Source organism: Lepisosteus oculatus, chromosome 15 (genome assembly GCF_040954835.1).
Source record: "Lepisosteus oculatus isolate fLepOcu1 chromosome 15, fLepOcu1.hap2, whole genome shotgun sequence".
In the NCBI taxonomy this organism is placed as follows: Eukaryota; Metazoa; Chordata; class Actinopteri; order Semionotiformes; family Lepisosteidae; genus Lepisosteus; species Lepisosteus oculatus.
In genome coordinates this window covers 16047531-16075518 of record NC_090710.1, presented here as the reverse complement: position 1 = coordinate 16075518, position 27988 = coordinate 16047531, and the positions used below count along the sequence as shown (strand labels likewise).

The 27988-nt window shown below is 38.1% G+C and overlaps 1 protein-coding gene across 7 annotated transcripts; it reads left to right on the top strand.

Moving 5' to 3' along the window:
• The first annotated feature begins 157 nt into the window (after positions 1-157).
• LOC102695294 (ETS-related transcription factor Elf-1) lies at positions 158-27988 on the top strand. 7 transcript variants are annotated; one of them, XM_015363955.2, is made up of 10 exons: positions 158-255; positions 13001-13059; positions 14486-14868; positions 17872-18046; positions 21131-21241; positions 23100-23255; positions 24112-24192; positions 24666-24858; positions 25310-25846; positions 27346-27988. In XM_015363955.2, the coding sequence occupies exons 3-10, from the start codon at positions 14797-14799 to the stop codon at positions 27935-27937; spliced, it is 1917 nt and encodes a 638-aa protein (XP_015219441.2). In that variant the 5' UTR covers positions 158-255; positions 13001-13059; positions 14486-14796; the 3' UTR covers positions 27938-27988. The 7 variants fall into 7 exon arrangements, with proteins under 7 accessions (XP_015219441.2, XP_015219439.2, XP_015219440.2 ...); XM_015363953.2 differs by having other exon boundaries at positions 27343-27988; XM_015363954.2 differs by having other exon boundaries at positions 13001-13089; positions 27343-27988.

The following is a 27988-nucleotide window of genomic DNA, read 5'->3' as shown; positions in this document are numbered from 1 at the left end:
ATGTTGTTTAGCTACAGTTGCCTTTTCTTTGTCTGTTTCTTAGGAGGAGCAAAAAAACAAGGTGGCTGTCTATTGGCCCTGGTGTTAATGCCCTGTCTCACCTGCCTAATCTAAAGCAACCTGGGTGTGGCTAAGAAATATTCAGATATGACTCATAAATGTAAAGAGATATCACTTCCCCAACCCACAGCAGCCATTTTATTCAGCTGTACAAGCCAGTACCTTCAACTTCTTTGGGTTCCCAGAAAGCCTAAGGTACAGTAAATCTGCTGTTTTGACTTTATAATTTTTGCTTCGGGAACAAAGATATGGTTTAGTGAAAAGAAAAGGGGCAAAAATGGTGGAGAGTTGTACAGCGTGTCACATGTTTAGCGCCACATGAAACTGAAAGCGGGAGTAGTTTGGAATTTGAATTTAGCTTGCACAGCTGCGGTGTAGAATAGTCTAGTTATTTGTGATCATGCTGGAGAAACTGCAAGGGTTAAAGATAAAGATGGGTTAAAATATTTCAGTCAGGGTGTTAAAAAAGTTTTACAGAACCAGACTACAGTGTGCAGAATGATTCAGTGTTTAAACATTAAACAGGGCCTTATTTTGCGTCACCAACGATGCAAAACAACCTTGAAAACATTCACAAAACTCTGGAAAACTTTTTCCAGGTTCACTAGCTTTGAATATACCCCTGCTAAATAATTATGTCTTTGCCATCTTTATATTTCTGGCCTCTGAACATGCAGGTTTGCAGTTCAGCAAATGACTTTCAGAAAAACGGGAGTACATTTTCAGTAATATAATTTGAAAAAGAAGTGATAGTTATGCTCCACACAGAAGAGAGGGAAGGGTGTTTGAGGTGCTAGGATGAGAGGGGTAAAGCACAATTAAGGCTTTAGAGATTACAAGAACTGCACTCAGGGAAGAGGTGGAAGTCGACCAGGAGAAAACACATTCCAAACACCACTGTGTCTGAGCCTGATAAGAAAGCAGGAACAACCAGTTTTAATGATGGAGAGAGCCATGAGGGATCAGAGGCTGAGGGTGGGGTTCCCTGCTACGTCGTAAGAGTTTGTCAGTATTTGGAAGTTCCTTGAAAATCACACGGAGCACATAAAAAAAAGCATGAATTTTCCATTGGGCCATGAGTAAATTAAAGGTATATTTTATGTCTGGGGGTTATTCAACAAAAACATTAAATTCTGAGTTTACAATATTCATATTTATTTTGCTGAACGTTTACTAGAAGTATTATGTTTCTTGTTTTTGTCAAGCATTACAAAATGAGTATTACGTGTAATTTATTTGGATTTGCATTGAACGAGCTTCTTAAACTACAAGAAATACAAAAGCTTTACTCAAAATACAAAACAAGCTTTGTCTTTTGAAATAAAACAACCTTTTTGCAGAACAAGAGTCAAATTAAAATAAAAATTACATTTTTAGTTTGACCTTTCGTTTTTGGTCCGGTACTGCAGCTCTTTTTTATTTTCTGAGAACTTACAGTATAAATTTACTGCTGTTGAAAGCTTTTAAAAAATCAATAATAAATTCTCCTTTTTTAAAATCACCCAATCTGTAATTGTGAATTGTGAATCTTTTTTCCTCACCTCAACAAAACCTGCACTAGCAGAGGAGGAATTAAGGTTTATAAAATCTTTTCTCAGTTCCCTGTACTTTTAGATATTATTAGGCCAACTGTCAATTACACAATGCCTGACTGGAGTTCTCTCTTCTTAGACATTGCTGCACTGCAAACTCTAGGGGTCACTGTTGTGCATCAGTCTGAGATCAACCTGGCCAGCTCAAGGCCATAAGTGCATTAAGCCAATAATAATAATTCAGAATTCACAACAGTGTGTTATTGCCTAGGGCATATCAGTCACATATCAGTCACAACTGGCTAAAAACACAGCCCAGGTTAGTACAAGAATATCTGGACTATAATGCTCAGTTATTGCTACAAGCGAGTTTAGTCATTAACAAGTCCAATGCATGCTCAGATGCTTATACAACAACAGCAAAGTACAACCTGCTACAGGACTCTGACTAGTAAATAGTAGTAATTTGTTAATTGACTTCAATGGTATCACAGACAGCTTCTGAGTTCATACTTGTACCCTTCAAAATTATCTCAACAAATTAGTAATATACTGTATATTATTTAGATGTTTATGTTTCATATTACTACAGAAGATTGTTATCATGCTTATTGTGAGCATACTTTATGGCTACATGAGTTATGAGTAAGTTAATGTTAAATATATATATATTTTTAACTTAGCATTTAAGTTTTTTATTGTTTTTAAAGAATAGTATTATATTGAGTTCCTTTTGAACCTAAGAGGTTTTCCTTAAAACAAATAAAAAAAACTAATATTTTATCATTAACAAATGTTATTAAAATAAACAAACATGCTCGTAACTGGATTGACACTTTAAAGTCATGCACAGGTTATCAAAAGATTTTCCTATTTGTAATAGAAAACACATCCAATTACACATACAGAGGCCATATGTAGTGAATTTAACTATTTTTTTCAGTATCAACCAACTACAAGGGAGTACCCAACCACCAAAAATGATTACTAATAAACCTTAAATGATACCAAAAAAGTGATCACTGATAACAGAGTCAGATACATTTTGACTCAAACTGATGTAAAGTGACCCTTGTGCCTAACTGGGTGTTAAGCTTATATATACTCTACAATCCCTGTGGGATCAATTACTTGGGATAATGTGGTCTGCTAGTGCAGTCTTAGTGTTTTGTAAGGAAAACAATAATTGAGAAAATTATTTTCATTTCCCAGAAACTGATTTAAAACCCGGGCAGAACAATGGCCTAGTGATTCGAATTGCTGCCTTGTAGTGATGTGTCTCTCGGTTCAGTTCCTGGGCTGCTAGCTGTGTAGATGTTGAATGTCCTCCCTGGGTACCTGCGGTCCAAAGACATACTGCTAGGTTAACTGGCTTCTGGGAAAAACCCTGGTGTGTTAGTGTGCCTGTTCCCGTGTGTGCATCCTGTCCAAGGTGTACCCTTGTTTGTGCCTCGTGTCAGGTTCCAGGTTCCCATACAACCCTGAATTTCAAAAGGCATTCTGAAAATGGATGGGTGATTTACTCCACTGACGGACAAAATTCAGATGCTTGTATGAAAGAAGCTTTTGAATTGCTTAGCTGGTATAATTAGTCATATACAGTACCATATATTGTTCAGAAGTTTACTTTTACAACAGACTAGTGTCTTCTATTGACCTTCAAAAGAAGTCTCTATCCCCTGTTGTGCTACAATCCTTTAGTGTTAAAAGCTACACCTTCTTACACACTACAAACAGAATACACTTCCTTGCTCTGTTAAGAGCAAAGACAGGCTAGCAGATGGTACTGATGGAAACCTCCAAATAGTGAGAGCACTTGACCATGAAAATAATTCCAACAAAAGATGAATCTACCATATTATAACTAAATATCTTTTATTTTAGGGGTGCTAGCACTTTGCTCTTAAGCGTGTCTCCTTCAAAATATTCAATTGAAATTAAACAAGGAGCGCCAATATTCAAAACTTTCCAGAAGAGCACTTGCTCCGCAGTTTCTGGAAAAGAGTCCAAAACAGGGGCTGAAACAACAGTACTTATATATTTTTTTTGTCTATATGACAAATATAATGATATTCAAAAACCGTCAAAGCAGTTATAATATAACACAAACCTACATTTGTGAAATTATGTGGAAGTAAAACTTCTCTTTCTTTTGCATTTTATAAAGAAAGATATTTTGCAAGACACAATCAGATTAATAATAAGAAAAAACGTCCTCAGTCTCTTGAGCAACACTTTCAGATAAACTCTGTCCTTCCCACCAAATATATTTTGTGGTAAACGTACAGTGATTTTGCATTAGTCATGTTAGAAAAATGCTTATACATGACTTTATTCAGGACTGCCTAGAAAATTGTCTTTCTGCACTTTCCTAAGTTTACATTTTTACATGGTAGACATTTATATCATTGCACATTCCATGAAAGGTTTATTCATGTTAGCAGTTATTTTCTGTGTGTGCATGTTACAATGTTAACAGTTGACTGTTCAGGCTATTAATGAACTTCCTATTCAAACCTGCTCTAAATTACCAAAAAGCTGTGTTTGAAAACATAACCACGAATAAGGCAAAAAAGATATTTCCATGTTCAGAATATGTTCTCTGGCTGTCTGTGGTCAACGCCTACTTCGACAAAAACAAACTGACATATTCCATCACCTTCTTTCTATTTTACTAAAGTGATTCATGAAGGAGAAGATCAGTTTACTTCTACTCAAGATGTCTATGTAACACTGTACATGCTGAAGCCTGTTTAAAGCATTTTATACAACATCTAGTATGAAAAGACAGCTGTTGATTACATACATTTTAGGTGTTAAAATGACATAAAATTCAGACAATGCAATATGAAATTGTACAACAAATTTATACAATTCACATTCAAGTTTGTGACTTTGTGCCAAATATCTTTTTATAGTGTTGCATGTGAATGTAGCTAGAATGTGCCAAAGTGTGCTGTCTGAGGGTCCAATCTGTTAGCACTGGCTGACAACCATGGTGGTGGTGATGAATCATTCATCATACACATCCTACATAATCATTATAGTGGTACCAAGAATATAGTAATGATGGTGAAGGTTATCAATGCAGTTCTTATTCATCCTTTTAACAAATTATTGTTTACACAGAGAGTGAAAGAGACATGTTTCCAATAGAAATTAATTTGGCCCAAAAACAAAATTAGATTTGATTTAAAACACAGATGGCTCTCATTGTACAATGTTTCTTCATGATGCAAATGTTGCTGTATCATGTCTCTGAAACTTGCTCAAGTACCACAGGATACAGGATATATGATATATATGCATATTTTATCCTTAAGCAGATTTTTTTAAATGCTGCAGTTTCCGGTTTGGCCTTGAATACATAGCTTATTTTTCTATTATAACCACACCATGAGGAAAACTCTGTTTTAGACTTAAGTGCTGTGTAAGGCAAAGCCATTTTATCTCTGACTGACAGATTATAATCAGTAGCTGAGCTACGGTAAGTGACAGATATTTCATAATAGAGTGATATGGCACAAGCATGTAAAATATGACTAACAAAAAAATGAAATAACTGCACAATAAAAAAAGTTAAGATCAACAAAATGCAAAAACATTGGATGAGAGAGAGTTTCATGGAATATTCACAGCAGCTAAAGCTGCAGCCCAGCTAAAGTACAGTGAGCTGTAGCAACTGACACAAAATAGTCAGCATGTTAACAGCCAACAATGAAGTACTATAAAAGTGAAGGTTCTGACTGACAGGAAGCAAAGTTATTACATATGACACATCCATGGAATGCTTCATGTTTCAGTATATTATCAAACTGAAGAAATAAAACATAACTTCATAAAAATATTCAATATGCAGTACTAGCACAATGTATTATTAACACAAATCTCACTTTAAATCAGAATCAGGTAATGTGCAGTGCAATACAACTGCCTTTTTAGGGAAATTATTTCACCCATGAATAAAAGCAATAGTCTCTTCTGTAAGAAAATACAATCTAGATTAAATAAAGAAGTGTTTGATATAATATTAATATATGATCATTCTAGGATATAATGGAGACAAATATGCAAGTGTTAAAACAAATTGTTTCCTTGCAGAGTTCAAAACCTCTAACAAAGGCTTATTTGTTATACTATCCTATACCTTCAGTACCTGCAGAGTTATTTGCATATAGCATGTTATTGTCTCATGACAGCTGGGATGGTATATTTACATAAACTAGTAGGCACCTCTACGGGTTACTCATGCTCAATTAAGCCTGTAAAAGGCAGGACCCTTTAATGGACTAAAAAATAAATAAAAGTGAAAACAGGCAAAAATTGAGACTTTACATTTTTCTGGAGACTGTTGGGCTCCAATACTAAACCAAGACTTGTTTATCACACAGCTCCAGGATACTTGGCCTGTGGCTATTGTGTGTATCAAAATATTTATGAGCTGCAGCTCAACTGGTCCAAACCGAAAACTCAAGCAAAAGAAGAATCCACTGAAACTTTAAAATAATATGTAAATTAATGGCACTGCATGGTTAATTATTCTGCTTTTTATTAGTAATATTACTGAACCGTGATGTTTTTTTAATACGCCTAAGGAAATGTAAAAAAAAACACACAACATAAAAATATCTTGGTACCTTTCTTTCTTCAAGTGTTTTAAGAAATTTTGAAACTTTTAACAAGGCAACATTAACTAAGAAACATTACAAATAATACAAAAGACATAAAAACAGAAAGACAATCCCAACAGCCAGACAACAGACGAAGAACAAACAGCTAAACTTGCTTATGCCTTTTATTCGTTTTCTTGTCGGGATAAGAATGGAGTTAAAGTCTATTATAAAAGCAACCACAAATTGATTGGATGAGTGAAACGATCAGAGATAAGTACAAGGCTCAATCTTTTCCAAAATATTCAAGAAAGGGACCCAAGATCCTTTGGAATCACAGTGCTTGTACTTTAGAACCAAATCCTTTCCATAATAATTGTGGACATCATCTCACTGAGCCAGCTCTTGAAACAGGATACATTTGCAAGTTGCCTCTGGACAACCAAAGAGGGCTAGTTCAGGATGTGGGGGGGATATTTTTCCCAAATGCTTTTCAGTACCACTGAATTATTTCTACCCAAAATGTTTAGAACTTGGGAGACAGCCAGAAGTGTATGAGAGTGACATCACAAGACCTGTACCTGTCACACAAAAGAGAGACGGAAGGATATATCTTGTTCAGTTCACTTTTAGAGCAATGCAGTCAGTGTATGACCTTGTATGTCTATTATCTGATGTCTAATGTTAATAGAGAATTGGTGATTATTGCTCAAACCCTCTTCCCAAACCTCATTAGAAATTTCAATAGTTACTTAAACCAAGCATTCTTCCCGTGATTAACAGACACCTCTGTATACCTAGAAAAAAAAGAAAACAAACTGTGATAAATGTCTAAAGTCAGGAGGTCCCTGTACAAGATCAATGAACAGATCAGCTCTGGGGAGATTTTCAAATCGAGACACGTTTTGCTTAACAAAGTGTCTGACCTCTAAATAACGGAAAAAATGTGAGAGGCCAGATTTGCCTTTAAAATGGTTAAATGATGCCAATTGTTCATCTAAATACATTTTTTATAGGTAATCATTATTTTTTCCTTTCTATTTGTAAACATACTTTCATTTTGTGAAGGAGTAAAGGCATGGTTGTAACAACCTGGAACATAAACTGAGGTTTGGGGTAATTTGCACTCATTTGTAAACTGATTTGTTAGTGTGTTCCTCAAACTAACCTTTGTGTCGACCATTTCAGCGATTCAGTTTTAATCTTGACACTATTCTTAATCGCCAGCAGCCATATCACCCTGCAGCTCTCAAGTGGCTACCCACTGAAGCTAAGCAGGGTTGAGCGTGGTCAGTACCTGGATGGGAGACCTCCTGGGAAGCTATGGCTGCTGCTGGAAGTGGTGTTAGTGGGACAAGTGGGGGGTACCCGCCCTGCGGTCTGTGTGAGTCCTAATGCCCTGGTCTCCTATTGGCGGATACACTATGTGCTGTCTTTCAGATGAGATAAGAAACCGAGGTACTGACTCTCAGTGGTCATTAAAGATCTGTGGGCAAGAGTAGGGAGTTATCCCGGTCCAGGCCAAATTTCCCCCCACGGCCTTTACCAGGGCCTCCAAATTGTCCCCATATATGATTGGCTTGCACTTGCCCTGCGATGGACTGGCGCCCCATCCAGGGTGAACCCTGTCCTGCGCTTGTTGCTTGCCAGGTAGGCTCCGGCTTCCTGCGACACTGTATGTTATAAAGCGGTTTGGCAAATGACATGACATGACCATTCTAAATCAAACCTCACTGAACTCTATAAAATACTATTTATGCATCATTTAAAAGGGGCATTTAATTTCTTACATTTTTAAGTCATTTCATTATGCAGTGGTGTTATGGTGCACTGTAAAAAATGTAATGATTTTTCCATGTCCTGGCAGAAAGTTCTAACATGTTGAGGTGCGTTTGCAAGCTATTATACTGTGTCAGTGGGCTTTTTGCTAGCAAGGATGCATATTATTCTGTGTTTAAATGATCTAGAGACGTTTGTCTGCAAAACTCACAACAAAAAGGTATTTGATCAATGGCTTCTCACACCAATTGTTCTAATTTGTTTCCCCACCATTTGACTGAGACAAATACTGGAAGCTTACCAATATTCATATTACAAAGCACTTTCATTCATATCAGGAGAAGTCATATAGCTGCATGCTTCCAAAACCAGTGTGACACCTCTGTAAATATTTTGTTGACACTCTACATTATTGACTTTCAGCAGAAACATTGTTATTCTGAGACGTTCAGGCAGAGCTAATGGTGTGTGTTTACAGTATCCCAGAACCTCTCTGGTCAGCCTTCTCATCTGACATAATAGCAGCTGAGCAATTTCCTGAAATTCAGTCTTTGACAACTTGAGGTATATATTTATATCCATACAAAATACCTGAGATTTTACAATAAATGCAAAAGACAGCCATAATGAAAGGTGATTCTGAAGGATGCACATACAGTATGTGGAAAATTATGGCATGCTGCTTCACTACATTTACATGTGAAGCTATGAAAACAAACGGAAAGCAAAATATTTAAAGTTGTCAGTTTTGTGCTGAAAATCTAACTTTCTTATTCAGTTATTCAGACCATGCATTAGGATATTTCAAATAAATCTCGAAGCAGTTGCAACTGCTGATTGAAAATACCTCATATATATCTCAAATATAACACCCATTCATAAAAAAAGAGCCAAACACAGAGAAAGTGAACTACAAACTAATCAGACTCACCTTCATTACACATGGAGTAATGCAACAGTTAAAAAGTAAACCACTTGAAAAACTAATTCATAGACTTGAAGTTAAAGTTCCAAGAATCCAAGGTAATGTGTACTGGGATAAAGAGTGGGTTAAAAGGCAGAAATCACAGGTTCTGAGGAAAAGAGTTACAGTACATCAGACTGGTGTAAAGTCATTAGTGGAATACAAGAGAGATCAGTGCTAGGACCTCTGATATTTAATGAACGATCGTGATTCTGCTATATAGAGTCAATGTGTCACTATGACAGATGATCCAGAAATAGTTGGTGTCAAAAATAGTGTAACAGCATCACAAGCAATACAAGTAGACTTTGACAAGATTCAGAGATTTGCCAGGCATTACTAGAACATCAAAATCACAACTTATTTTTGTGGGGTTAATAACCATTGTTATGTTCTAGAGAATATACATAATCAAAAATGTAATCTACTCGAATAACAGTGAAAGCTTTGTGACTTTCAAATTACTCTTCCCAAGATACCAGCTGTTGAGCCCATGTCAAGTTTTGATGTTTTCAATCAATAACTTAAAATTCTGAATGTGTTCTTCAGTTCAACATACACTGTAAGACAACTGCAATCACTACCACATACAAGAAGAACAGGAAATCCTATTTAGCTTCTGCATAATATGCACTGTTGATGCACTTGATGAACTAATACTAGCAGTGTGCAGCAAACTCAGAGGGTCATGGAGTCAAGTGGCAGGCAAGACATTGGTGTTATACCCTTGAACAAGTTACAGTTCATCACTCTGACTGCCCCACAAAATACCCTGACATGAATTCGTTCTCAAATGACTTAACAAGCTGTCAAATTATGGATTTCAAAAATTAATTCAGAACACAAACATCTATTGTAATATTTTAGTTTTCAACTGCAAGGAAGACAATGACACAGAAAGATGGAAATGAGAAAGAAAAGCAGCGGGAGATTAAAAATAACTTATCGTAAATACAGACCTGCAGATGTCAAACAGGAAGGACTTTGGCCATTAACATCACTGTGCTTCCTGTCTGATACACAGGAGCTGCTGCATGTCAAAATTCACCAAAATTCAGTGGCAATCCAGACTTCAAACTGCAGGCATAATGCAGTATGAAATAATTTTGCCATTATAGGGAAAAGATCACATAGGGTTAGGAGAAAAGTTGTCTGAAGGGAAGCATCTAGGAAAACTCATCATGTTATCTTGGGTGTGTGGCATTTAATTCTAGGAAACCCTTATTGCTCTTTCTTAGCTGACAAAGCCCACATATGTAGGCTTTTCCTCAAATATTTGCCAGATGGAACATTTCTGATGCTCCTGTGCTGCTGTGATACACTATTTGACAGGCACAATGGTAACAAAAACAATGATAAAATAATTAAGAAAAAAACACATTTTAGAAGCTGGATGACTTGTATTCCTTGTATAATAGAAAGAAAAATCCAGATTTTTTGTACGGAAAAGATTTACAATCTCTGATACAGTGTTTGAAATGCCAAATTATACTTCTTCTGTAGTGGTACAGGTTTGAAAAAGAATGGAAAAGTCTGGGTATGCTAGATATTAGTAGAACAAATTGCTATCAATTCGATACTACAGTACTTTTCACCTTTGAGACTGAAAAATTAAAATGTAAGATGTTAACCATAGTTTGTCTATGAAATTTGGAACATAGCTGTGAGAAACTGGGTGAGCAATCTGACCAGAGACCTGGGCTTCTGTGGGCTGAAGTGGGCTTCTCCCATGTGAACTTGCTGATGGGGCTCCCACGTAGTAGGGTTGCTCTGTCCGAGCACAAGCTGAAGTGGATGGCTTGTTTGAGCCTGGGTCATGCCACGAGCCCACTGAGATGGAGAGTCCCCTAGTGGTGGTGCACTTGGCAGAGCTCCGTAAGGGAGAGGGCTGGGATTAGTTGGCCAGGATCGTCTTGGCCAAAGAAGCATGAGGTTTCCCAAGTGCCTGAATACTCGAGTCCTGCCAGTGAGAGGTGGACATGCCACTGCTCCAGCTGTGGTGCGCCATAGAACTTGCAGTGTGTTTGCAGATAAATGCCTCAACGGGGGGAAGCTCAGACGAACATGTCTGCCCTTCCTCATTCTTCATGTGCTGTACTGGGGTCTCCCCTGTGACCTCAAATGTAAAGTTATGAGTGAATTTATAATGGGAGTGTAAATCGTGAACAAAGGTGTTCTCTTGACCATGGGCTAAGTTGGCATTTCACTATGGATAGTAATTGTGAAGCACTCTGGTTGCACAGTGGTTAGCATTTTTGTCTCACAGCACTGGGGCCCTGGGGTGCTATTTGTGTGGAGTTTGTACTGGATGTTCTCCCTGTGTTCGTGTGCTTTTCTCCTGGTGCTCTGGTTTCCTCACACGGTCCAAAGGTGTTTAAATGGCTTCAGGGAAAATTAGCCCTGGTGTGAGTGTGTGTGCCCTGTGATGGACTGGTGTCCTATACAGGGTGTATCCTGCATTTCACCTTTTGCTTGCTGAAATAGACTCTGACTTCCCCATGAGCCTGTAGTGGATAAAACAGTTAGAAAAAAGATGGATGGATAACAGCAACTGTAACCATGAAATGTCTCCTCTAAAATGAAATGCACTCATAAAGGTAAGGGTAAAACAGCAGCACATGTCTGCTTAATGCCACTGAAATTAATTTCCTGCATGTCTGTGAGCAGGGAACTTTGCTGTAAGCATTTTAAACACTAACCACTGCTTTATTGACAGTTTAAGCCGTTTATCTTTTCACCAGTTATAGACTAGGCAGTAAAACATTTTGTTACCAAGGAAAATGACTGCCTTTATCTAATATTGAGGTGTGGTGATTTTGGGTAAGAATTGCATACTGCTTTGACAGCATCACTGAAGTCTGTTTAAATAAGTGACGCAGTTAAGAAGTTTTTTTTTTCTGATTGTCTGATTTATGCCAACATCTATGTACCCCAGAAAATGTTTAAGAATTGTTTAACATGTTCAAATGCTCTTATTTAGTGAATTTTGAATATTTGGTTAAGTGAGTTGCTGTTTCAGAAGGACTGTCACTAGAATACTCCTGATAAGAAAAGCGGTTGCTTTCTGTGCTCTTCACCTCTAATATCCCTTTATATATTTCTAAAATCCCCCTTAATATCTTGGCTTAAAGCAAATTCTTGTTTGGGAAGCAATAATTAATGCACCCATCACCAGAACTCTATAGCAACATAAATGTAATTGAACTAACAAGTGTAAATGAGGATTTCTACAACTATACCGTATTAATTACAAACCACTTTACAGTTTAAGGTACCTTAGAGAATAATCTAGAGATACAACTTGAACGACTCATACTATGGAAAATGGCAAACTTGCAGTGCATCGAGTAGGCAGTGTTTAAGCAAAGGAAGTTAAAACGAGTGGCAAATTCTTTGACTCTCTTCAAATCTATACTATAAACTTACCTTTCACTAGGGTCTATTTATGTCTGATGGCCCTACATTCTGTCCTGTGTGGTTTTAATTGTTTCCTTTTTACTTTTACTGTACGTTTTTGTCCTTTTATCACAATGTACAGTGTTCTTGGTATTGGAAAGGCTTTTTATAATTTTCAAATGATTTATTATTAGATCATCTATTTATAATTGTTGTTATAATTATTATTATATCATTGTATATTATTGTATACATACTACAAAAATAACCTGGATGGCAAAAACACCTACATAAAGAACTTCATTAATGTGGGACTGTATAGCATGTACGGTAATATGACCATCCTACCTGTAAGTGTAATCAAGACAAATTTAGGTCGCTCTTTCTCCTTAATTTCAAGTGAAGAGGCCCACAAATACACAGAATATAGAGAACAGGACACTTAGGGGTTAACAGACTGAGCAGTAGGTGTAGGCAGACTCAGGTATGTGATCTGTTTGGCTTGTTGGCAAGGTGCTGCTGGTGTTCTTGCACTGTGTAATCTGACACCACGATAGGAACTGTAAAGCAAAAACACAAAATGAGGAACAGGATTTTCTGGTCTTGACCACGTTAGGAGCAACTGCTTTATTCTCACCTCATCACATTTATGTCTGAAGGTGGTGGAAGTCCGGCAGAGGGCATGAACGCATCATTTGAGAGTTAGCGACAAGGGCAGGTAAGGCCGATACTACAAATGTTGATGAAGGTGAATACTGTGCGACAATTCCAAAGGCCAACAATAAACATAATACCCTATGCTTCTATAAAACTCTGGGTTGGTAAGCACTGATGCAGCCAGTACTCAGCTAATCTGCCTACTGTAGTTCCTTTCTTTTCACACGTTGCTGCATGCTTATAGAAAAGATGGTTAAAAGTTAGTTCCTTCAGTACATAAGAATGGATGCAGTGGTGAAACTAACCCAAGGTCCACTTAAAAGCTGTCATCAAGCTGCTTAAAAGACTCCTCTTGGAAATTAGCAATTGCCAAACGTGTGGAAGACATACTAAAATTATTGCTTGGTTTGCACGTTTAACCGTTATGATTGAAAGTGGCGTGCAGGTGCTTATTTTAGAAACTGAAAGACCATGCACAGTTCACTGTAGTGTTAATTCTTCATCTTGTTATTTCTTGGTTGCTGGAATGGGCTTGACCTACAGGTCAGGAAAAGTATTTGTAAGCTATCAGTCATTAAATGTAGTCTACTGTACATAATATAAAGCAGTAAGTCAACTTACTTCAGCAGTTAAGTAAACTGCATGAACCTATCATAATATTGTTGGTATATAAACTAAAACATTAATAAAGCAATGCATTAATATACAATATTACTGCTTGTTAATTTCTATGTGATGCCTAAACAGATTACATAGTTCAAATATTTTTTAACAATATAATAAAAGGCTATGAGAGGCAGTTTATCTCTTCTTAATAAGTTAGATGTGTACGGAAACAAGAAAAATGCTGCTTTTGTTGTAGGTTTAAGACATTAAATGTAAAGGTTCACACACTTAAAAGCATGACCCCCGTGTAAATGCAAAGAGGCTGTAAGCAACAACCACGAGGAAAAAAAGTTCTGAAACCAAACAGTGACAGCAAACAGCTTTCAAAACAGAGGCTTGTGCAGCAAGCCTTGGTGATATTTTCCATTTCAGACGAGACACAACCCTTGGGTTGCTGCTGAGCGGGTGTGCAGCTGCTTGTTTGCATGTTCTTGTTTGCCGTGACGTGGTCAGCCAGCTTCCTTCCTGCAGCTTTTTAAGACTCAAGTAGAGATAAGGAAATAGTTTAGAGAGAACAGCAGAATGACTAACAGACTCCAGAAGAGCAGCTACAAGCTTGTATGTTAAAGAGCAAAGTGTGAAACAAAAGGGGCTCGTCTGACTGGCGACTTGAACTCTGACAGCTAAACTTGCTTCTCGAAAAGGAACTGCTGCTCACATGGCGGAACAGCCCCTGAACCTTGAACTGGCATCTCTTCTGATCTAAGTGATTGTTTTTAACTGGTCTTCAGCTGTCCAACTCTAAACCATTCTTGTACTGCTGTTCTAACGTTTGAAAGCTAAAACAATTGAAAGCAGTTTCTTTTTCCCGTTCTTTGCAGAACAAAGTTGGACTGTGCTTTTTTTAACCACCTAAGGATGGAGACAGGGGAAAGATAATTCGCTTCAGACCACCTGAATTGTTTCTGAAACCTTGGATAACGTGCCACGCTTTAAGGATGACGTTTCTTTTTTAAACATTTGTTTTATCGGTGGTCTTCGGCATCTGCTCTGCTTCTCCTAAAAGACACTATCAACAAGCGTAAAGCTGATCTGAAGAAATAATCATACTAAAACAAGCTTTGCAGAAAACCACAAGAAGATTGTGAAGACCCTTTGTTATGAGCTTCTAAACCTCAGGGAATGCATCACTATGGCTGCAGCAGTTCAGCAGAGTGAGCTTGTTTTTGAGTTTGCCAGCAACTGCATGGAAGACATACAACAGGTAAGGTGTAACAAATATTATTCATGAGAGACTGAGTATTGTATAGTCTTCTAGTGCCTATCACTAACGATTTCAGGAATTTAAAATGACAAAAAGTTTAGAAAGAGCATTTAACTAAAAGAGCATGATTTAAAAAAGCATTCAAAGTTGTACGACACAAAAAGCTGTCAAATTGGTAAAAGCATAAAAAGATGGCAAGATAAATAAATTACTTTTCCACACAGGTGCAAGTAAACTGAGGTCTTCAGACACTGTCAGGTCTACATGCCTTTCATATTTACCACACTACATATAAGAATATAAATTCACGTTGAAAAAAACACACCAAGACAAGGCCAAGCCCATTAAATGTATTTTAGCCTAAAACAATGTGCTTTTCAAAGAAACATTTTCTGTAATTTCTGCTGATGTCTCTGGTACTTGAAAATATGCTTCATCTAAATTTACTTCATGAAATTCATAAAAAAGGTAACGTGCTTTTTTTGTATCACTAAGCCATAGGTTTCATTTATGAATGCTCAATAACAAGTACAAAAGAGTTAATGGCTATTTAAAGGGACCGTGTTAAGATATAGTGGATGTTGTTATTGTTATATTGCAGCAAAATGTTATTAGTGTTATAGTGCACTAAATATAAACAATTTTTCTCAAACTTTCTTTTGCGAGCTAAGTGGATTTCCGAGCACTGTAAATGTTGGCACTTATGAAATCCAGCTGTTATTTCTACAGATAATCAAATCATTCTCTCAGTCTGTGAACAAATGTTGTACACAAAAGGGAGTGGTTTTAGTTTCTGTAACCCAGGCTAAAGACTTTCTAAAACACAAAACTCTGTCTGAATTGTAAATACTCTACAGTTGTGCATTTCAAATATGGTGAAAATAAAAAAAATGTATGTGCATAGTTAGAAGTAGTTCGAAAAAACATTTGCGACCTTGAATATTTCCCTCTTTATATACATTTATCTTTCACATTTGCAATTTTTGAAACCTAAACAAACCTGATTTTTTTACTTGAGTAGTAGACACCAAATGTCTTTTTAAGCTATGTTAAGCTGTGTTCGTAAACACAAAAATTCAGATTTAATGTGTTCTTAATTAAAATTTTCTAATGACGTATATTTTCCATAAAACAGGCATAAATAAGCAACAGAAACCTCAGTATTGCAGTTTGACGTTTTTAAAAAATGTTACTTTCTTGAATTTTGATGATTTCTTATTCTCTATAACAGATTTATTAACGTGGTAAGATTTCTGTGCTTAAAAATCAAATCTCAAAAATGTTCTTCATGTACAACTGTGAGTGCAGATCACTACAATGGTTATATGCAACCTGGCACAGATTTAAAGATCCCTCCCTCTGTATCTGTGCTGTACACTGTACATCAGTACAAAGAACCTGAAGCCTGAAGGCCGAGAAATATGTGGACTGAGGGGTTTATACAGAAACACTTGAAAAACCTTCAGCACGTCCAGCTCCCATTTTTTCTAACAATAGCAAACCACATTTCACTAGTCTGCTTGCCCGAAGAAAAGCAGATGAAAAGTACCCAACATTCCTGTGGCAAACAACTTTCACTTTTAAGCCATGTTAATTATAAGGCTTGTTGGGAAAACAACAAATTGTGGAAAGCAGTAAATTCCTGTCAATTATTGAGTTAATTAACCCTTAGGAAATGTCTTGATTCAGGCTAATGCCCATTCTACATATTTCATTAATCATAGCTGCTAGCTACTGTATATATAGTATTTGTGGTTTCTAATCTGCTTTTAAAAGAATATAAAGACTCGCACTGTAAAAAGTCATTTCCTCTACTTTCAAGCCCAAGCCAACAAGCAGTACAAAATGACAAGAGCAGATGTCATACCTGGAGCAACAGACTCATGCACTTTAAAAATTGTTTTCTTGCTTTCTTTCCCGTTATTGGAATTCAAGTTTAAGTTCTTTCAAGGCCAGGTTTTATTCATTCAGTAAGGCAGTAAGCTAAATTACTGTATCTTTTAAATTAGTTTTGTAGTTCAGCACATATAATGCAACATTTTATATGCTGAAACACAAAAAAGCAATAGACATCCAAACACAAAATGTTTTGTACTGTGCTCCAAAATGTAATTCACAGGGTAAGAACATAAGTATTTGGAGATGACAAATTTCCAGCATTCAGAAAATAACTTTTGACATGGCAAGAATGTTTTGCTGCATGTTAAAAAAGTGCTCCAAATTGTATTACATAAACTCGACTATATTGTTTGAAACAGTTCGGCCACTAGGGACACTGTAGCTATAGCACCACGGTATACAGTATACTGCACTGTATCTCAGTCAACCTAAACAACTAGCATGAAATTGTTTACCACAGAATCTTGCACTCTATGGCCAAGCACATATGCAAAAAAAGCCTCAAAAACAATACAAAAGTGCTTTTCCAATGTAACTAACCCAAATAAATTATCTTTAAATAATTGTGATTTTTATCCTAAGTACAGAGCCCCAAGTTAAGCTATCTTGGCTTCCTAAGATGTGTTTTAACCAGGCTAACAGATAATATTGTATCTATTCAGTCTTATAAAACACAAAACAAATTACTTCCTATTTTCATATGAAGTTAAAAATAAGGTCATGAGTGTTTGAGGAGAAAAAACAATAAGGAGTAATAAACGCTTTAAAGTCAATGATCTCCTCCCCAGTGCATGAGGCCCAGAGACTCAAACTTCACTGTGACTTGTAGGCCTGACCCATACATTAGGTCAGTGATATTCATGTCAATCTTGATTGGAAATAGTTTATCAGTTTTGATTGGGATCTTACTGTGTAATCCTCAATGAGCAGATCTGGAAACAGTGGACAGTAATATACACCATGTAAGTGACCTAGGGGGTCAACCCAAGCCATCAGGAGTCCACTTTAGAGTTAAAACGTGGTGAAGACATGGAAGTCCTGCAGGATCAAGGGCGAAAATCATGCGACTGTTTCGCAGTCTGACTGACCTCTTGTTGTGTGCAGTTGAATGACCCCTCAGTCTTCCCCGCGGTCATCGTGGAGCAGGTGCCCAGCGCTCACCTCCTGCAGGACTACTCGGGGCTGGCCTGCGCCGAGCACTCCTCGGACGTCATCCACCACAGCTCCCTAGACGTTGCAGAAGAGCAGGTCGTTGTAAATGAGGACGTCACTCTTACAGGTTTGACTCTTTCTCGTTATTGTTTCAGGACAATGCACGTGAAGATGAGGCTTTGAACTAACCCACTTCATGCCTAGATTAGCTTTAAACCTCAGAGTGCGGACATTATTTGCCGTTTCGAAAGTGTTTTATGAACAGACAGTAAAGGCCCCAGGGTCTATGTGGTTAAAAGAATATCGCAGAATGAAAGACGAAACTAGTATGTCCTGAGCATACACAGCACTCAGGCTGTTTTTATTGTACTTTCCCATGTGGGAAAGTACATGTGGTACATGTGGTTTAAATGCACATGGTATAAATTTAACAAATTAATTCAGTGAGGTCCTAACAAAAATTGAGGTCGTGAATGTCAGTCAGATTTCATTGGTCCTTTCCAGAGGCACGTGCATTTTATTTTCTGCAAATTATTCCAATTAAGACTGAAGTAAAAGAAGGTGGTGTCTCACCTGCTGGAATTGGAATTTCATTTTACCAGAAAGACTTGACACCAGGCTGACTTTACATCACTCAGAACCTGTCGACTGGATCGGGTCAAGACAGGGAGGCGCTACAGCCTTGAGTCTTAATCCTTAATCCTGGGGGACCCCTGTATACCCTGATTTATCCTCCAGCCGAGTTATTAATCACAGGCGAATAACATTTGATGAATAATAACATCCACTAACTGATGCTCGTTTCTAATTGTGTGGCCTGCTCTTAAAAAGTGGAACGTGATTTGTACATAATACCAAAACTATACGAATTAGTTTCAGGCCTGCCCTTATTCAGTGGTTATCTTGAAATGTGGCAAATAAGGACCAAGATTTAAACCCACTTACGTGATCAAAAAGGTCGGACACTATGCAATGTTTTTTTTTGTACTTTTACATGTATTTTCGTAAAGCCTTCTTTGTACGGAAGGTGATTGAATTATCAACAAACACAGATCTTCCGTGTCTATTTTACACAGAAATCGCACTTACGTCAATGAAGCTGACGAGTATCTTACAGTTATCTTTTTTTCTTCCATTTCTCAAATTCGGCCTCGGAGCAGAACCACATCGTAGCCGTCGAGTCACGGGTCTCTTTGGGTTTTCAGCAAGTGCTGTAGGGGTCAGTGCGGAGCAACAGCAGCCTGTTTCTGAACCTGCGTTTGCGTTTACTGGATCGGATACAACTAAAATTAATCCGCCGCTCCGCATAGTCTCTCTTTTTGTGCTACTGTTATAAAATAGTAGGCAAAGTTGGTATTTTAATATGCATTTATATTTTTTCGATTGCAAAAACAGACGATTTTATTACACTTCCTTCCCCTTGCGACCTTCCACACCGTGTGATGAGGGGGAGGATGGGATGTTGACAACTCTTACCCATGAAATGTTAAGTGTTTATTTGTTATTGTTCCGCCAGTACAAACTGCACTAAACGTTTTGTTTTTAAAATGCTGGCATTTGTAACAGAGAAATAAAACTGAAAAAAATAGACCCGCATTTTATCCTAAATGGCCGCTCCCCCCACCCTCCAAATGTCTACTTTCTTACAATAATTTTAGAGCCAGTGCTGATCTTCGGGGGAAAGTAGCTTTCCCTCAGAGTTTTAGTTTTAGAAACCCCGCCTCCCCAGGAAGCAGGACTGTTGGGCACATGGACCGACCTTTATCCAGGAAGTGTAGGAAAACATTCGCACTGTCCCTTTCTGTGGTTTCGCTAGGTGGTTTGTCACGTCTGTTAAAAATTACGTAGATTACTGTTATACCTCTCGGTAAAATCGAAAATAGCTAGTGGTAATCTCGGTGGATTAAAAATGTTATTTCACTACGTGACGAAGATGTACAGAGTTATTTTTTTCCTGAAAAATAAAACTGACGGTTGTAGTTGAAAGCACCCCTATTCCTGGGGTGGAGCACCAAAATAGATTCCCGGATTTATTTTTATTTTTTTTTAACTTTGCGGAATAACTTAAAATATAAAGTGATAAAATGGCGACTACGCTTTGCCAAAGGAGAAATCAGTTGGATCTGTTAATTAAAGCAGGTAATGGTATAGACGTGACTAAGCGTTTGTGGTAAAGTGATTAAACAAAATAGGAAACGAAAGATTGTGCTTGTGAGTTAAATCGGTGAGGTGGGATTGAAAAGACAGCTAACTGGGGAGGTGTGTCGGTTCGCTACTGAAACTGTTGGCAGGGAAAGAAATGCCAGGAAATGCGTTATGCATTTTACTTTGTTTGGAACTTTATAACTTTGAAATCAGGATTTGAAAAAAAGAAGTTGTTTGCTGGTTTGTCGTCTTGTATTTGGATATATTTTAATTTTTTTTTTGTATGTGAACACTTGGTCATTGTGATTGTTTTTGTGTTCCACCGAGACATCGAAAAAGTACAGGTCATTGACAAAAACGTACATGATCTATTTTGTATATTGTAAAAAAATGTTCCTTATACAGTATTATACTGCACGCCATATTTATAGCATTATATTAATTTACGTTCGGATTTTCTTTCTTGAACCGTACGAAGTCGTATTTTAAACCCAGTTGTAGTCTGAGTTTGGTTTATCCACTGTTTCTCAATCTCATCGTTAACTGCACAAGGTTCGCTGAAATTTGGGGTCGTCTTGCCCAGGAAGAGATCATGTTCTGGCATTCCTTCACAAAGTCTCTGGCAGCCCATCTCCATTTATGTCCTCAGCCGCTGTCAATAGGGCAGTGTCCAAAGTTAGCACACAACGTTGCGGAGCATTAATAACTCGACAGCGCTCTAGGTTCTACGTTAAACCTTATTTCTGCATCCTGCTGCAGCTAACCAACTACAAGGCTTGCTTTAAACGTCAGTTTGAAGTTCCGTTTTTTTCCCCGACCTTTTCAAAAATAATTCCTTCATTTCAACACCTGTTTAATTGATTTTTTAATGAGATGAAAGAGATTTAATATTTTATTTGTTTTTGCATCGGATTTGCTTAATTTGTTAGAGCATTGCTAACTGGGAATGTTGGTAATGACACTAAAAATGACCCATGAACGAACATTTTCAAGAAGGGCCGCTTTTAAGACGTTTGCTTCAGCTGTAAGGCACCCCTGTGCGAGTAACTAACTGTCCTGTTTGTAGTGGAGGCCTCCTGTCACGATGGTGGTGACGAGACAATGGAAACCATAGAGGCTGCCGAGGCACTGCTCCACATGGACTCCCCTGGTACCCTCCTGGACGAAAAACGCGTTGGTGAGCCTTGGCCCTCTCTTCTCAAGCCACAGTAGCAGCTTTTTGTAAACGTATATACTTTTGGTTTACTTCGAGAAATGTGTTTTTCTAGTTCTTTGTTAGTGTGGATGAAGCCCAGTACTTTTTACGATGTTAAACCTTACCTTGTTATGTTTGGCCGAGAGATACACTGTACGTATCCATATTTGTATAGGCATTCATCTTGTTGAAAAAGAGGTTGCAGGGAATCTGAAAGTCAGGAAAATACAGAGGCTTATTGTTAAAGTTCTCCACAATATGTTGAAAGTTAGGGACCACAAAGGTGCAACATGTAGTGAAACCACTTATAACTGGGAATATTGTCCCATAGAATAATAGAATGTAAAATTGGTGGTTAGGGACTAAGAATGTAGACTTCAACTTTGCAACTTAATGTGGTACTTTTCTCCCATTAGAAACAATGGATAATTGTAGGGATAGGGACTGGAAGAAAGGGTAAGGTGTTTAACTTGAAGCAACCTAGGATTATTAAAGTACGTGTACAGCACTATATCGTTTTGTTTATTATGTAGTGTTGTGTGTAACATTATATGCACTTTTAGAACAACGTCTGATTTAAAGGATCAAAAATAAAAATTTTACTTAAGAAACACTAAGAAAAGTAAGAAATTACTTAGTTTACAGTATTTGTGACATTTTGAATACATTTTTGTTCATGTATATTCCTTTTTTTAATAACCTAGCAATTCTTGATTCCACAAATTCCTTTTCCGTGCACAGGAGAGAATTATGAACAACATATTTACTGAAGCAGATTCTAATGGAGTCACACTCGTGCATAAGATGGAGCATTGTCATCACATTTCTCATTCAATGTCTGTCTCAGTGCACACAAGTTTATGATTTACAGCAACTTTTCCACATCAGGGATGTCGCCAGAACCAACCTTCTTGGCCAGCTTCACTATTTCACTTCATACATGCAGATAATTGTCATGTATTCTTTCCAGTGAGTTCAGAGAAACTTTTATAAAGGGGCAAATAATAACAGGGACCTCCTGTATTAAACATAGGGATGCCACAGAAGTGTTTTTTAGCTTTTCTCATTGATCTTTAGTATTTCTTGGACAAAATAAAGTTATTATCATGACTACAGATGTTTTTGAGAATTATAAAGATGTTTTGGGAAAAGTTAATTTGCTTAGTGGCTTCAGCAAGACCATAAGTGTAGAAGTCAATAAAACTCATGATCGGGGTAGCATTGGTACAGAGAAGAGTGTTTTTTTTTTAATGGTTTGCGTGTTTTAGGAGTGTAAGGGTCTGAAGTGACACTATTTTTACGTGATTGGAAATCAAATATTTAAAACCCTTGTATTTACAAAATAGCTGAAGAACATGCAACATATAAAATCTTGCACCTTATGTATTTCATTTCAGTCGTTCATGATATTCAGTAGAATATTCAGTAGAATATTTGGTTCATTTTCATTTGCACAATACTAATAATTGTAGGAGCTGATATTGTCATTTAATGTAATAACAGAGGATTTGTTATTGTAAACTGCCCATACATTGAGGGTTGATTTACTCTTATTGTTAGTGCCTGTTTCAATTCTAGCCACAGGTAGATGTTGTCAGTCAGAAAGTAAGAAATCGGATCCGAAGGGTTGTTTTCCTAGCACATGAAGTTTGTCTTCCAGCGATGACGTGTTTTTCTGCCGTAGCTGGTCTCACAGGATGCTTGCTTCAGTGTATCTTTTATGGTGTTGTGAGTCATGCCCTGCCTTCTGAGAAACCTCCCGGACGAGGCTGCACAAAGTCAGCAGCCTCCCATCTGGAGATTGGGTCCCTGACTGTCGGTGTGGGGTTTGTTTTCCCAGCTCATGTGGTGGTGCCGTTGATGGGTGAGGTCATCGCTACTCCGGTTACTCGCGTATCGGTGACAGCTGATGGAATTCAGGGGGCAGCACAGCTTCCTCAGGGCCAGAGCAAGGGGACGGCAGCGAAGCTGGCGGAGCAGCCCAAGAAGAAGAAAGGTACAGTAGGTGGCACAGGCGGGGTGACCACCAAAAGGAAAGCTGAGAAAATTAGTAAAAAAAAATGAAAATAACTGTCTGAAACTGTACAGGGCTTATTTTTTCTTGTCTTTATTAGACTAAGAGACCCTAGAAAATGCTTATTTTAGAGTAAAAGTTTCTGAGTCCCTAGATAGAAAAGCAAATTCCATTCTGGATGTTTGTTAACTTAATTATTTTGGTGAGGGAATGGTTGTGGGTTCTGGGTACATTTTCATACAGAAAGACAGAAATAGTCCAGAAAAGTACAATCTTGAGAAAAGGCACCCAGAATACTTAATCTTCCTTGATGACTAAGTATATATGTAGTGCTACTTCCATATTGGAAATTGTCAGTAGTGTATTGTGTGTGTGAGTTTATGGATTATTTTTTATATGTTTTGCCACTCTAGACAATACAATTTTAACACAAAACAACAGGAGTAAGTATTCCAGTTTGATTACTAATGATCTATATTCTGTGCTGTTTATATACTGTAGTTGGAATTGTCAGTAGTATTTTGTGTGCAGTAGTAGGCATTACAGGATGCATGCAATGAAATTGTTCAGTTTCCAGTATGATAGAAAAAACATGTGGTCTGCCTGTGGTTTCAGCATTCTAATGGGGGGGGATTCATTAGCTCCCTTTGTATGGAAGCGGTCAATGTCAAATTTTGAAAAGGAAATTTTGACAAAAGCCTCTCATAAGCAAGTACTTTGTCAACCATGACCTTATTCAACATCTTGACATTTGCGTTTTTCTTTTTATCATGCATCACGGAAAACAAGCAGGACTGTTATTGCATGTTGTAACTGGGAGCTGCTGCTTTTATTTCAGGAAGAAAACCTAAGCAGTCTAGACCCGAGTCCCCAACAACACCAAATATCCTAGTCAAGAGGAAAAGTAAGGATGGCAAAGGTAGGAGTCTGTTTTTGAAGCTGTGGTCCATCTGGTTCCAGAGCTTTGGGACTTTTCTAAGGGGTCTGTTGCATCGCACAACGTTTTCATACGGAAAAATGAAGGCAGCTAATGATTTTGTTTGCTTAGCTAAAAGAATCTGGGGTTTGTCAGCCACAATTACCAGTGAATTAAAAGCATCCATGTAAATTTCATGGATGCTTGGCTGCAACTAAAAAACATCATATTTAATAGTAATGGCCAGAACTGACACTATTTTTATGTGATAGGAAATTGAATGACAAATACTTTTATATTTCAAAATCAAGTTAAAGAACAAGCCACGTGTATAATCATGTATCTTCTGTATTTCATTTCAGTAATTCAGGTTATTCTGAGTTTAATGGTTATTGAACAAATGTACATTTTAGCTTTTTAGGGAGCCATTTAATAGAACACGGACTGTAAGTCGCCTCTGTTCTGTCTCTTCACAGGAAATACATTGTACCTGTGGGAGTTCTTGATGGCTCTGCTACAGGACAAATCCACGTGTCCAAAGTATATTAAATGGACACAAAGAGATAAGGGCATCTTTAAACTGGTGGATTCCAAAGCTGTCTCTAGATTGTGGGGAAAACATAAAAATAAGCCAGACATGAATTACGAGACAATGGGCAGAGCTCTCAGGTAAGACCGCAATGTCGGATCTCCAGAGCAGTGCAGAGGTTAAAGGTCTTGAAATGATATAACACCTAGTTGTATTAGTGCTGCACTTCTAGGTTTGCATGCATTTATTTTATGGTTCTCTGAAATGAGGCTAAAAGGCTTGACTTTTAGACTTCTGCATCTCCTCTTTCTGTTATAAATATCACAGCACCTTGATTCTGTGGAGGAAAAAAAGATTATTTTTATATAAGTCTGTATTTTATATTTGTTCTTATGCCACATGTTTTGGACCTCCATATACTGTCCAATTTCAGAGTTATTTTACTACTGTCCTCTTCTGTGTTAAATAAATTTTCCTACAGTTCATGAGTGTAGTCAGTTAGTAGGGCAGGTCTGTTTTGGACTACTTTTGTGGAGTAAATCTTGAGAAGTGAAGAGAATTCTCATCCAGACTTTGTGGTGCTTTTCACAGATACTATTACCAGCGTGGGATATTGGCAAAAGTAGAAGGACAAAGACTGGTGTACCAATTTAAAGAGATGCCACAAAATCTTGTGTGCATTGATGAGGATGACGACATTTCACATGATCAATCAACTGACTTACCCGAAACAGATATCCCTTTTGACGATCCTACACTTTCCTTTACAAAATCGTCCGTCAGTAAAAATCCCAGAACAAAGCACAGAGCTAAAGGCACAACAGTAATATCAGGCAGCAGAGCAGAAGGCATATCAAAGCCCACCGTAGTTATGAAATCTGGAGACTTCTCCAGCTCTTCAAAAATGGTCAAGCCCTTGGGACTTATACAGCAGCATCATTTGCCAATAGTGTCTGCTGAAATGTTGAGAACTTTGCAAAACATCCAAGCACTGCAACCAGGGCAGCATGGCTCAGTGTTTCGGACAGTCCAGCTGCTGGAGAATCTGCAGAACGTTCAGGAGGGAAAGATCACTGTTGGCGGCCTTCCGAAAATAGAAGAACCACAAGCACGAGGCCAGACGGCGAGGTATGCGTGCTTTTATTTGAATTGGGGGTTTTATTTAATGTAGTTGACTCATTGTAATCAAAGTTGTAGTTTTCATGTCAGAAAGAGGAGGGAGGGATCCTAAATTCTTGCTTCCTAGCAGTGCCAGCAATACCACCAGCTATATCACCCTGCAGCTCACAACTGACAACCATCTGAACCTATGCAGGTGTGAGCCTGGTCAGTACCTGCATGAGAGACCCCCTGGGAAAAAAACAAGTTTGCTGCGTGAAGTGGTGTTAGTGGGGCATAAAACCAAGGTCCTGACTCTCTGGGGTCATTAAAATCCCAGAGTGTTTCTCAAAAAGAGTAGGGATGTAACCCCAGCGTCCTGGCCAAATGTCCCATTGGCTTTTACCAATCTTGGCCTCCTAATAATCCCCATCTATGGATTGGCTTCATCACTCTGTTCTCCTCCCCTCTGAGAGCTGATGTGTAATGAGCGTACTGCTGTCGCATCATCCAGATGGGGCTGCACACTGGTGGTGGTGGAGGGGAGTCCCCATTACCTGTAAAGCGCTTTGAGTGGAGTGTCCAGAAAAGCGCTATATACTGTATATAGTGCCATATATATTATAATTCCTTCTCTCTGGGCTTTCAGTTTTCCTTACTACAGTACCTGATAAAAAAACACAGTATTTCTTCTGTCTTGATACTGCCACTTCTTTATTGGTACAACTAAAAAGCTGAATTCTTAAACTGTTTCTGTTTTGGCTGGTCTTCCTGCTTTCCTGAAATCTCAGGTGTGTAGTTCTTGAGATCAACATGAGGACTGCAAGTGTTGTTGAAACTGTAGTAAAGCACAATACATTCTGATGACCAGAGAAGACACTCCTGGCATCAACAATTTGCGTGCATTCGCCTGGACTTTACTTAATAAAATTCACTGCAAAGTATCTTTTAGAAAATTTGGGTTACAGCCATTTTTACCACCAAGTTGTTTTGAAATTATTTACAACTTTTTATGCTGCTCAAGCTGCAGAGAACCTCCAGAAAAAGGATGGTATTGTACACTTTGCAGGCAGTGATACGGATTCTGATACTGTTCTCTGATCCACTGTCCTAGTGAAAATACCTAACACCCTGCTGCCTTTCTCTGCATAAGTGGACGTTAAATGAGCAAGGCTCAAGTAAACGTTAACTTTTTTTCATCTCAGAAGATTGTAAGTTGTTTTGAATATTTTACTTCAGTATGACCTTTGGGAATATTCTATTTTGGGTAGATCAGAATGAGTACTGAGCTGACTCATCTAACTCATTGTGTGAGGGAAAGTCAATTGTATATTTTTAGTACTACCATCACCAGATTGTTTTTTGTTTTGTTTTGCATGTGGCTTTTATATATTGACATCGACAGGTTAAAGCAGTTTCGTTTCCAAAGGCACCTCAAAAGAAAGACCGTTATCACACACATACACTGCAAACCGAGTTTTTATAAGTGCATTTTATAAGTGCATTTTCTTTTTTTTTTTATTCAGCAGCACAAACAACGAGACTCAGTTTCCGGTATTTATTGCTCCAGGAAACCAGCAACTTCACACGGTGACCTTACAGCCATTGTCTCTGGCCACAGTCCTGGGCAGTAAGGACACCTCAGTAACCTTGGCTTCATCACCCAAGTTCTTTCTTCAGACTGTGCCCTCTTCCCAGCCAATGGCAGTGCTCATGGAAAATGTTGCAGTGACTTCTCCAAAAACGACATCGCCTTCTTCCGTATTGGCTGACGGCAGTATCTCCAATCAACAAGACGTTGCTGCCCATTTGCAAGGAGATAACGAGACGATTCCCTTGCCTTCCTCTCCAACAGTGGGTTCTGCAACATCTGTAGTGACGTTTGCAAGTGGTGGTCAGCAGCTTGTGTCTCATCCTCCTGGGACAGTTATTGCTTCTGTCATCACAGCACCAGACACCAAGCAGAGTGTTTCTCAGAGACAGGAGACTCCGAACACTTCACCGGAAAGACTCGAGCAGGCAGAGATCCAACTGGATCAACACTTCAGGGTGGTGGTGGTGAATGATGGTTGGGTGGAATCAGAGGCAAGAAGCCATGACACTGAATGTGATTCTGGTTGAAGTCCGATGTTCTGTCGTTTAAAGTACTTTAAAGTAGAGAACTCAAAGAGA

Coding starts and splice junctions, on each gene's coding strand:
- LOC102695294 (XM_006639063.3), top strand. CDS start 14,797: ATGGCTGCAGCAGTTCAGCAGAGTGAGCTTGTTTTTGAGTTTGCCAGC. Junction 18,047..21,130: donor TGAGGACGTCACTCTTACAG/GTTTGACTCTTT, acceptor TCCTGTTTGTAG/TGGAGGCCTCCTGTCACGAT. Junction 24,193..24,665: donor GAAAAGTAAGGATGGCAAAG/GTAGGAGTCTGT, acceptor GTCTCTTCACAG/GAAATACATTGTACCTGTGG.